The following is a 12467-nucleotide window of genomic DNA, read 5'->3' as shown; positions in this document are numbered from 1 at the left end:
CACTGTCACTAAGACAGAAAGCGATGGAGAATTCTTATTTTAGAGCAGACAACAACTAGAAGTGAGGGGGATTCTTCATGTGTACAAATGTTCTATTGACAACTGTCTAACATAGGAATTCCCCTCTCACTTCCTATTCAGTCTCCAAGAAAATAAATAAAAAGAGTTTATCTCTTAAAGTGAAAGTCAATCTGCTGCCAGTGCTTAGGGTTCTGAACAGCAAAATTGCACATTATGGCAGGATTACCTGCCAAAGTGCCCCTCTACTGGTACAACAACTGCAATATTCCTCTGTCGCAGCCATTTACTTCTGTAATCATCTTTGCACAGACTTCTTTCAGGGATTAAAGCAACGTTTCTCAACCAGAGTTCCATGGAACCCTAGCGCTCCTCCAGAGGTTGATAGGAGTTCCTTGAGCAAAATGTGCTTCTTGTGTCAGTTACCACCAACATTATCAATCTTTCTGGATATCTGAAGGCTGGCCACCAATGTAAAAGGCATACTTCTCATCAACCACCACACTAATGAACTTTGTGCTTTGGATTTTTGTAATTACTTCCAGGGGTGCCCTAATTTGCCCTAAGTCAGGTGGGGGTGATGTAGCAGAATGACGGATGTGCATACCCAAAACAAAAAAGGTCATGGCAGGCAGAATGATCTAGGTCAGTGTTTTCCGACCTTATTAACATGGGGGAATCTTTGAAATAACTTTCAGCTCTAGAGGGAAAAATGACTATATCCACAGCTCATAGAATCTTACAGAGATCAGTAGGAAGAATGACTCTTACATTTCTACCACCATTACAGATAAGCACAAACATCATTGGTATCTGGTAAACTGATCTAGGAGACACAAACTGCTCATTAGGAAGGAACCCCTGGAAACTCCAGAGGAACCCTAGGGATCCTGGTTGAGAAACTGTGATCTATGTCATATGTCAGACCTGCCAGTAAAAAAGACTGCCTGTCAGGACTTACTAAGCAGTTTTTACTTTTGCTTCAAATAATTCCACTGCTTGTGCCCCATTTATTTTTCTGCCCTCTTACAAAAATACATCCTTAACCACTCTTTCCACTCCTCCAATGACCTACCAATGCCTTACTCACTCATCTCTTCTCACACATAGTTGTAAGATTTCTCCAGGGCTTTCCTCATTTTATTGGGCTTATTCCTACCATTTAACACATTTAAACAAGCCTTTAAAACCCACTTACCTCCATCATCAAATTGTCCTCCCCAGCTTCCTCTCTATATTACTTGTATATGCAGAATTATATTCTGCAGAACCCATTTATGTCAGCATTCCTTAATACCCGTAGGTCTCTGCTCTTGCTAATAAGTAGACAACTCTCCTGATTAACACTTAAAGGCATAGATGTGCACCACTTATAGTTCAAGAAGACTTGGCTAAGATATTGCCAAAGCCACCGGCTGTTTCATCCTGTCCGCCTAGATGCCTTCTGTGACCCCAAGTGCTCCAGTGTGACCCTACTGTGACCCTACTGAGCTTGTGTTCTCCAGAGACCCACTGTGCCCCTGTGTCCCCAATTACCTTTTTGTCACTTAACCAGTTACTGTCTCCTGCCTGCTCCTAACTTCATAAGCTCACTGATTGAAGATTTCACACAATTGTTTTTTATGGTTTCGGTTTTGGGTTACAGATTTTGCAACACTGAGCCGTGCATACACATTTAATTTTTTTTGCACATTTGTGAGAAAATGGCACAACTACTGTAAATATGCACTTTTATGAATTATTATCTCAATAATACCTTCATTGCATATAGATCATATTATCATGTTTGCTGAGAGGAAAGGGTCAGTGCGAAATTAGAAAACATGAAAATTGTAGACAACACTTTGATGTTCAAGTAATTTACATTAAAAAACATGGCCTACACATGTAATGCAATGAAATAATATTTAAATTTCACATTTCTTACCTAGGTAGAGTGAAGCATTGTCCTTCTTGACATTGTCATCTAGGTATGTTGGACCCAGGGTGTAGATGGGTGTGGATCCCATGCCAATGAGAATCTGAGCACAGATGAATAAAGCTACATAAAGAGAATGGTCTTTCCCTCCTGAGTCCTTTGGGCACATTGAAGACTCCAATTGATCTTTGGCAGTTGTATTGCCATTCATACACAACCCTTCATTTCGGTCAGAAGAGTTCATCTCCTGAATTTGATATGGTGGGGAAATGAAATGAGGTAAGGAGAAAAGAGCTGCTCCTACAGCAATAAATAAACCACCTATAGCAAGCCAGAGTGGCCTGCGCCCCCGTCCTCCAAAGTAGCTGATGAAAACCACCACTAAAAGGCTGCCAATATCAAAACAGCTGACCAGAAGACCAGATTCAGAACTCTTCAAGCTGTACCGTCTTTCAATAGTGGTTATGACACTGCTTAAATATCCCGATACCATCAATGACTGGATGAAAGTTAAAAAACACATGCAGACAAGGAAACACCGTGAATCCGTCAAGGTTATACCAAGACCCCGGTTGCTCTTTATTGTAGAAATTGTTGTTGATTGAGTCACACCTTTTTTATTGTTGGTAGTACTAGAAGATTCAATTTTATCTGTGTTTCCTGCACCTAGAAAACTGGATGCAGCAAAAGAAAAGATTGTCCTACTAGAAGGTGCACTGCTTTGAGTAGATAAGTTCCTATGATGGCCAACTCTAAAGTTCGATTCCCCTTGAACATCATGCAGAAAACTTTTAGCTCTACCAACCGCTGTTTGTGATGTGTCTACAACTTTTGATTTATTATCTTGAAAGCTTGATTTACAACACCCATTTAGGACAGGCAAACTTAGCGACCGATAGCTGTCAATCTTCTCCACTGGATCCCTCTGTTCTTCAGGATTGTTGCCCTCAGAATCATATGAGACACTGAACAGCTGTGGACTGGGTTGTTCTAAAGCCATGGTGTGAAAATATTCTGAAACACAATGACTAAAACATGAAATGATATGAAAGAAAGTCTAAAGCCATTACACTCTAATACATTTTATACTGCTTTCCATTTTACCTATCTATAGATAGTCAGAGATGCGGCACTGGGCTTTTTCTATCCATGAAGGTGTTACTAGGAAGTTTATAGTCTTTCCAAAAAATGTCCTCTGGATAAACAACGAAACAGCTGAACAGCTGTTCCTGTACTGATACCTTGTGAACTGTTCCATCCGGATAAGTTGATGATCAATATAGAGGAGGCATTATAGAAGGTCAGGCTTCAGCCCCATGATATTATACTTGGCCATTCTGCAAACACCATCATCTTTTACAGTCCTGGTGCCACCACAAACAGCAGTTCTTTCGTCCCCATTGTCTCCAATAAATATTTCCACTGGCAGTTTTGCTGATCTGTAATGCAGGGAGAAAAAGCAAAGAAGGTCAGCATACTGCTTCTGTCAGCAAAGCACAGCAGAGGCTTATAAGAACCTTAAGTGCTGTTTGTGCACACTAAGCTTCATTACGGTTTCTATTCTCTTGCCCTGATTTTTACTGATTTTTGCTCTTAAAGAACTCTGGAGAAATGGAAAGCAATTAGGGTGTAATATTTCAAATAAGCTACAGACCAGCTGAGTTTACTTTTAGAGTACCTGAATGTATACTAAGAAGAAGTAAATGAGTTGCTGTAGGGAAGACAACAGACGCAGAGAGTACCACGCTTGCCCTGTAGCAGTTGCAACCAATTTCAGTGATGTGGTAATATCATAATGGACTTCTGTCCATGTAACAACCCCAATGAATTCTAAAAGATATTTAAATTAGGGCTCATTTTACTAGGATCTTGTTTCATTTAGCTCTTCAAATGCCAATTGAATAAAACAAAATTCTGCATCTACAGCTTTAAATAGAACTTGTAAGATAAAGTAGAAAATATACATGGTTTACATGCTTTTAAACTGCAATCAGTAAATATATGTCACCTCGGACCATAATAAAAACTGGACCAATTTATAAATCTGACCCATCAAAAGGAACATTTGAGCAATTTAAGTCCAGTTTCTATTTCAAAATAGACAACATTCTGATTGTCCATCAAACCCATCAGATAGACTGGCTTCATTTCTGCTAAACACTTCTATCAGGGATTCCAAATGGCTGATAATTGCCATGCATATGGCCAACACTAAGACAAAGTTTCTTAGAGACACCAGAAATGGATCATTCACCCTTTTTTCTTTCTTTTCCTTTAATCTCTTTCCTCTATTGTTTGGTCCTTACATGCCATCTGCTTTCCCAGAATGAATCACGGAAGACATTTATTAGGCAGAGGAGATTTCCATAATGTGGCTGGTAATTTAGGGTTTTACTTACAATGACTCCCAGCAGTTACACAGACTTTATACCAGCCCAGCTGAAGGTCAGAAGCTTTTATGCTGGCTACAGAAGGCCTCATCAATTAGACAATATACATATACTACAATATAAACCACTAGGCCTGATTTATTCAAGTTCTCCCAAACTAAAGTAGATAGACTAATATAGGGAACTTGAGGAAACTTGGAAAGAATTTCTTAAAAGTCATTTGCTATTAGTTGGCATATGTTTTCAATCCTGGACCAGATCCATTCCAAGTCTGGAGAGCTTTCATAAATCAAGCCCATTGTGTCTATACAATCAATGTCATTTGCAGACATTTACTGAAGTTATCAAATTATGAAAATTAAAGCTTGCATAATCTACTAATATTTTGCTTCTTGGTTCAAGACAAGGCTGAGGTTCAACTAAAAAATACACTATTGTCTATAGCTGCAGCCACTGGAAATAATTCTTCCTCATAGTACACAGCAGAGGCACTAAAATGTATCATGTTATTCTCTAAGCAAATCAATTGACTCTTCTTCTCCCCTCCTAAAGCAAAGTGTTTTTGTGTACATTACTAATTTAAAGGCTGGTGAGGTACTGCTAAAGAAAGGATCAGTGGGGGCTGAGCTGTTTTAGAGAACTGACTTGAACATAGTCACCATTAAAGCAGTGAACATTGGGGATTAACTGCTCTACAGTGCTGGGTGCTACAGAGGTCAGTGAAATGAAGGCTTCATTTAATATGCACAAATATGCAATGACCTGAAAATCCATAGCCTGACCACAGATTCACTTTAAAGCTAATAACAATAAAATATTATTTAGCCTTAAAGATGGAAAAGTTAAGGGTCACAATCTTATGAGAGGTGAACTTTTTATTGTATAGGTGTTTCTACATTGACTTTTCAAAACATTACATTATTATTAAATGCAAACCATAAATTAGACAATATCTAAAATGAATTCTTGCAATTAGCCATTGATTTGTTTCCATGCTACAGCTAATAAAACCCTACCTTGCTGGTTCACAAATAGGTGACTAACAGGCAACTTCTTCAGCTAATTACAAACCAGTAATGAATTATGGTGACCATTTATAAACAATTATGCAGGAGTTATCTCCACCTGTTGCCTGAGTTAAAGTAAATGTAAAGGAAAAACTTTTTTAGTGTTGGATAGAATAGGAAATGGTTAAAACTTTCCTGTCACTTCCAGCTCCAGAGAAGTAAAAGGGGGTCTCTCTAAAGCAAGGGAATATTCACTCTAAGAGAGTTGACATACTACAGGTTAGTTGTTGGCAGGGTTAGACTGGCCCACTAGAGCAGTGTTTTTCAACTTTTTTTGAGCCACGGCACATTTTTTTACATTGAAAAAATCCTGCGGCACACCACAAATCAAAAATGTTACAAAATGACACTCTGTAGCTAATTCTTTTGTCTCTAAAGCTACGTACACACGTCAGATTTTTATCGCCCGATAATCGGCATCGGCCAATTATCGGGCGAAAATCTGCCGTGTGTACAGGCGGTGTCGTCCATCGTCTGGACGACCGACCTGCCGGATCCACGGACGATGGACGACAGCCGATCCTAATGAAAGGGAAGGGGAGAGCGCGCAGCAGGGTGCCGCTCCGTCGCTCTCCCCCTCCCCTCTCCATAGAGCATGAACGGTGCTGTATGTACAGCACCGTTCATGCATCGTGCACTCCCTTGTCGTTGGAAAGGATCGTGAAAGATCCTTTCCAACGACAAAAATTGGAAGTGTGTTTACCGCAGCTTAAGAATAAACAAGAAAACTGTTACCTACTGCCACCCACTGACATGGAAGAGTATTACATTACTCTGCCAGTCACTACAGCACAGACACTCAACAATGGTAATTAGATAATTTCCCACGGTACACCTAAAGATCTCTCATGGCACACTAGTGTGCCGCGGCACAGTGGTTGAAAATCACTGCACTAGAGAACTGATGTCATTTCCTCTTATCCACATGTTAAACATTTCTCCAAAAGTTTTTTAACAACATCATTAGGTACGTTTTATCTGTTTATAATCTTAGACAAAATCTTAAGGCATCCCATACTTTTGAGCTATACAAACTGTTCAATTTATTCATTACTATTTAAAACATATCGTTTTTCTTAAATAATTATTTTGTACTAGCCATTATTATTATTATTATTATTATTATTATTAATAAACAGGATTTATATAGCGCCAACATATTACGCAGCGCTGTACATTAAATAGGGATTGCAAATGACAGACTAATACAGACACTGCTACAGGAGGAGAGGACCCTGCCCCGAAGAGCTTACAATCTAGTAGGTGGGGGAATTTCACACACAAAGGATGTGAGATATGTAGTGGTGGGAAGTAGTGATGGTTTCAATTGACAGAAGAAGATGGGTAGGCAAGTTTGAAAAAATGGGTTTTGAGCGCTCTTTTAAATGAGCAGAAAGTAGGAGCAAGCCTAATAGGACGAGGAAGACCATTCCAGAGAGTCGAGGCAGCTCTATATATCAATCTAGGGATGACTAACGCAGCATAATTCATACTCTACTTTTGTGATATTCTGCTGACCTCTGAGACAACTTAATACAATGTATATGCTATGTCTCTATATAATGGTTACCCGATGGTTTTCACTAGCTGCTGAGGAAGCCTAACTGGCGAAACGCGTTGGGCCTAGAGACCAATCTGTTATGCTATGATGTATACCTGCACCTTCCATTTGTTGAAACCCAATTTCAGGATCTAAGAAAAACCTCTTTAGAAAAATGCTTATTCAACCACATTAGAACTATATTCGTATATGATCTGTAATTTTGATTTCTTGCTGTTTTGGAAATTTTTGTACCTTTACACACACACACACACACACACACATACATATATACATATATATATATATATATATATACATATATAAAACCTTATTGCCAAAAAACAACCCTCTTTCTTTTGTCATTTTCTATTTAACTACTGAGGGGCTGGCAAAAATGATTTTATGTTCAGAAAGAAGGAACCACCAACACGTATCTTGTTCTTACCGCTTTACTAAGGCTATGTACACACGTGCCATAATTATCATTGGAAAGGATCTTTCACAATCCTTTACAACGACTGCATGATGCATGAATGAGCGCTGTACATACAGCACTGTTCTGCTACATGGAGAAGGGAGAGAGAGAACAATGGAGCGGCACCCGGCTGTGCTCTCTCCCTTCACTTTCATTAAGATCCTTCATCATCCAGTGTTCGTGAACCTGCCAGGACAGTCGTTTGGACGATGGACAACGAACGCTGTACACACACCAGATTCTCTTTCAATATCGGCCCTGAGCCGATTATCTGACGAGAACGTGTGAACCTAGCCTTACTCTGAGCATATTTTTGTGTAAATATAAATTTATATCACAACATTATCTCATGACATTTAATGAATGTTTTTAAATATTTTATATTTTTGGAAAAAATGTTTGTTATTTTATAATAGACCAGAGATTCCCATTACAATTTTGAAGGCACCTAGTACACCTGTATGCCTTCTTGAGGTGCATGTATACATTACTGCCCCCCTTTTTTGTATTGATCCACTTCTATGTACATTGACACAGAAAGCTGATTTACTAAATTAGGCTTTTCATTCAGCAAACTGAAAATTCACTCTGCAAGCTTAGTGAATAAGGTGAAGATCTGCTGACTTCAGCCATCTAATTATATGTAAGTAAAAGTCTTGTGGTTTTTTTTTACATTTCTTTGCACGTGATTGGGCATTCTACAAAGTGAACATTCATTCAAGTCCATTATCCCTTGCAGAGTGATAATTTATTTTGCTAAGTCAACAAACTAAACTTCTTCAGTAAATCAACCCCACTCAAGGGAAATTTTAAACTTAAACCAGATCAATACTCCTAACTTTGATTACACCCTAAATGATTCATTGGGTAATATCATATAACTGAGTTTCCATTACATTCAAATTATAAAGCTTCTATATTGTCCCTAGTTCATGCAATTTAATGCATCATTTTGTCTGTGTTTTGAGCCCAGCTTTATATCGTTTTCCGGTAAAACTGAAAAGTATATGCTCTCTGTGGTTCCATCTGAAATTCTGGCTTCTCTATTCAGGTGTAATGGTTCTCTCTGATGACCATTACATTTGCATGGATAGACATCAGCATCCCAAAAAAGGTGACGAACAGAAGTCTGGCTGGGTCCTTTAAGGGCACAATAGATTCAACATAGGTCAAAATAGGTCAACGTCATCTAAGGTTTTGATTTGGTTTCAGTAAAATCATCCTCTGATATGGCCATTTGACCTCATAAATGTATTTACAAATCTAGAATTATGACATGATAATTCCGGGATGTTGGGAACCTCCAAAATAAAGGCTAATGTTAAACAATAAAATAGGTAGGAAAGGAATGGTTACCTTATTAGATGTATCATCCATTACAGAGCCCAAGCACCCGCAAATCAACCCCAGGCAATATAAATAAGGTGACTTTTTCTTCTGTAACTATTGCAATTCTTATTAATGTCAAATAAAAGTATGGGGGGTTCTGCTTTATTGCCAAGGTCAGTGATTCTCAACCATGTGTGATCCAGAGCCAGTAAATTTAGGGGTCCGTGGGTCCAAAAAGGTTGGCAACCACTGCACTAGAGGATCCATGAGCAAGTTGGACCTCTAGGATCAGATACCATGGATACACAAGATCTTCTTGGCTGTATGTAGAAGCATTCTTCCAACTTACCACCACAGTAATGTATTGTGAGCTGAAAATATTTTACCTGTATCAAAGAATCCCTAAGATCTGAAAGATATTTCAAGTGTCCCCCTCGTTAAAAAGGTTGGCCTAAGGCTAGGTACACTCGTGCAATTGTTCTCGTCTGATAATCGATATCGGGCGAGAATCTTGCGTGTGTACAGCACCCATCGTCCATAGTCCGAACGACCGTCCTGGCGGATCCATGGACAATGGACGACGAACGATCATAATGAAACTGAAGGGGAGAGAGGGCAGGGAAATGCTGCTCCATCGTTCTCCCTCCCCTCTCCATAGAGCAGAACAGTTCTGTATGTACAGCATCGTTCATGCATCGTGCAGTCCCTAGTCGTTGTAAAGAATCGTGAAAGATCCTTTCCAATGATTGCACGTGTGTATGCAGCTTAAGGTATGTACACATGTGCAATCATTGTCGTTGGAAAGGATCTTTCATGATCTTTTCCAACGACAATGATTGCACATGTGTACATACCTTAAGCTGCATACACACGTGCAATCATTGGAAAGGATCTTTCACGATTCTTTACAACGACTAGGGACTACACGATGCATGAACGGTGCTGTACATACAGAACTGTTCTGCTCTATGGAGAGGGGAGGGGGAGAGCGACGGAGCGGCACCCCAGTGCTCGCTGTCCCCCTTCACTTGCATTATGATCGTTCGTCGATCAACGTCCATGGATCCGCCAGGACGGTTGTTCGGACGATGAAGGACGGGCGCTGTACACAGTTCAGATTCTCGTCTGATATCGTCCCTGAGCCAGTTATCAGGCGAGAACCATTGCAAGTGTGTACGTAGCTTAAGGCTCCACTCCATCATCATCTATCTCTGGTTAATTACTGTGCCAGAAAGATAAGATCCTCATCCCAAACCTAGAAATTGGAGATTTACAGTTACAAACCAATTCGGGCTTTAATGCTCTCAAAAAAAAAAATACTAATATCGATCAGATGTCAGATCAAATTTTTACGTCAGTACCAATGGTTACCATTTCATTAGGTCCCAATCAGTACTTTAGAATTCTTTGATTGAACGGTTATATAAATATAGTTTATTAATAATAATAATATATGGCTATGATGTTGCTTTGTGTATGGCCAGCAGAAAACCTCAGCGCAGTATACAAATACCTAACTGAGTTATACAGCCAAGATCAGATAATGAAGAGCCAAGCCAAATGCCATGCCCAGGGCTCAGCATAGCCGGGCCAAGGTATGGACTGCTGGCTGCTATAGGAAAACAGCGGGGGAAATAATACAATGAAATCCTAGCCAGTGTAAGGAGGATTCTTTGTTACCATCAGCGCCACTTGTACAAAATCCCAGCTACAAAGTGTTCTTTTCCCTTTACCAGGTTTTTTTTTTATTCCCAGTGAGATCATATTAAAGTTTCGGCAGGTGCAGGGCAGGAAATGGGTGCCAGGACACTGGACAAGGAGACAGTAATCTAATGAGGTGACAATGCACAGAATGTATCCAGACACTGGGGTCACAGCAGGCACATCTCATAGTGGACAATTTAATGGAAACCCCAGGCAGGGACAACCAATCACTGCCATGTGCCCCCCTGTGTGCCCAGGGCTTACTGTACATTGCCCAATCAGTACCAGGGCAATCCTCCCTTGCCCCCCTTTGTTCCATGCTCAGTGTAATCTCATCCTTTCTGCTGGTGCCTTTGTTCCCCACTCCCTCCCTTTTTTCTAATGAATGCACTGAGATCTAGGGACAGATGCGACATAGCAGGGGTGGTAGGATCGCAATACATGGCTTCTGCTCTGGTCAGCGCTATAGCATGCGGTCAGGGGGTCATATCAGTATGAATCAGAAGTTGAATACTCACCGTGTGTGCCAGTTGTTGCGGTGTGTGTTATTCACCATGCGGGCTTTCCTGGAGGTGTGTATCTTGCAGCAGATGGCCGGTGTCCCCGGTGTCCCTATGGGTGCACAGCTCTCCGGACACTCCGCTGCCTCTATCAATCTGCTCCAGCGGGATGCAAGGGGCAAGCGCAGCTCAGCCAGCTAATCACAGCGCAGAGCCGAGAACGGCAGCCAATCAGCGTCTAGCATGTCCATTGTCCGTCTGTGATCGTAACCCCGCCCCACCTGCTGGGAGCTCCGCCTGGCTGCTGAGTGACAGCGGAGCTGGGGGTGCGGGGGGCCCCGGGGTGCGCAGTGTGCTGGAGGGGCGAAGGGGAGGACGGGGGGGGGTGCAGTCAGGGGATTTACCAGCAATCACAACACCTGGTCTGTGGGATCATGGCTGTATCTTCTGTATCTGCTTGATGTATAAAACATTGCAAGAATGGGACAGGTGACAGGTGTAGGGACATGGACAGTCATAATCTATGCCAGCAATAATAAAGAGGAACTAAACTGAAAACTGCCTAAATAAAAATACACTTAACTTCAATCCCGCAGGGCAGTCTGATCTATGTCTTCCGTCGGGACCCGCGTCCTCCTGGCATCCATCCTGGAGCTGCCATCTTCTCTACCTACGTCACTCCACCCAGGTGCGAAATAGAGTGGCGTAGGTTGTTAAAAAAACTTGCTGATCTCTCTGTGCATGCAAGAGATCCGCAATTTTTATTTTTTTGTACGAAAAGGCTTCTTCTGCGCATTTCCAAGAAGGAGCACCCAAGAGCCTCCCGGGATGCCTGACGTACGTATCCCAGAAGGCTCTACGCCCCCATTCATTCTCGATCGCCTAGGAGATCTAAATTAGGGGGCCGTGCTGCAACCTTTTTTTTAGAATTTTTTTTTTTTTTTACATAAAAGGGTTGTCTATCATTTTATGTAAATTTACATTTCTGAGTTTAGGTACACTTTAAGATCCCATCATTAAGGACAACATCTACTCTCCACATAGAGGCAATTGTTTATTCATAGTGGTTGCTCATTTTTTATCTCCCTCCAGGTATCCGGAACCCTTGGCAGCTCGGTGTTACCAGATTTAGGTTTTGAGTACTACCAACGCACTGCAACCCAGAGGGGTTATGAATAGCAATAAGCAACAATGACAACCAGCAAGATTCAGGACTTTTCTTTTAAAGCTGCCCTGCAATTAGTTAATACAGAATTCTTAAGAAACTTTAAAGGTATAACAATTGCCCAGGGCCCCCACTTTCTTCAGGGCCCCAAATGACAAAATACCATGGGATGTGCATTTTGTATCTATCCCCACTTCATATTTGTTCCGGGCCTGTTTTTTTTTAACCTCCTGGGCGGTTCATTGTCTTTGATGTAAATTTATTTTACAGTATAATAAAATAGTATGAGTATAATAAAGTTTAAAACACAAAATCATGTCAAAATAATAAATTAAATATATTGGAAAAAATAAATTAT

General features: G+C 40.7%; 1 protein-coding gene across 1 annotated transcript in view; it reads right to left on the bottom strand.

The window, feature by feature from the left end:
* Positions 1-11136, bottom strand: part of SLCO5A1 (solute carrier organic anion transporter family member 5A1) — a 57659-nt gene extending 46523 nt beyond the window's left edge. Inside the window, exons 1-3 of the mRNA XM_072411072.1 lie at positions 10963-11136; positions 3041-3375; positions 1946-2950 (exon numbers count right to left, since the gene is read on the bottom strand). Coding sequence (XP_072267173.1) covers positions 1946-2936 — 991 coding nt within the window. The 5' untranslated portion in view covers positions 2937-2950; positions 3041-3375; positions 10963-11136. The remainder of the gene's footprint in view (positions 1-1945; positions 2951-3040; positions 3376-10962) is intronic.
* Between the last annotated feature and the right edge of the window lie 1331 nt (positions 11137-12467).

This window comes from Pyxicephalus adspersus, chromosome 5 (assembly GCF_032062135.1).
Source record: "Pyxicephalus adspersus chromosome 5, UCB_Pads_2.0, whole genome shotgun sequence".
In the NCBI taxonomy this organism is placed as follows: Eukaryota; Metazoa; Chordata; class Amphibia; order Anura; family Pyxicephalidae; genus Pyxicephalus; species Pyxicephalus adspersus.
Note: the sequence above shows the minus strand (reverse complement) of the source record. Positions and strands in the feature narration are given on the sequence as shown.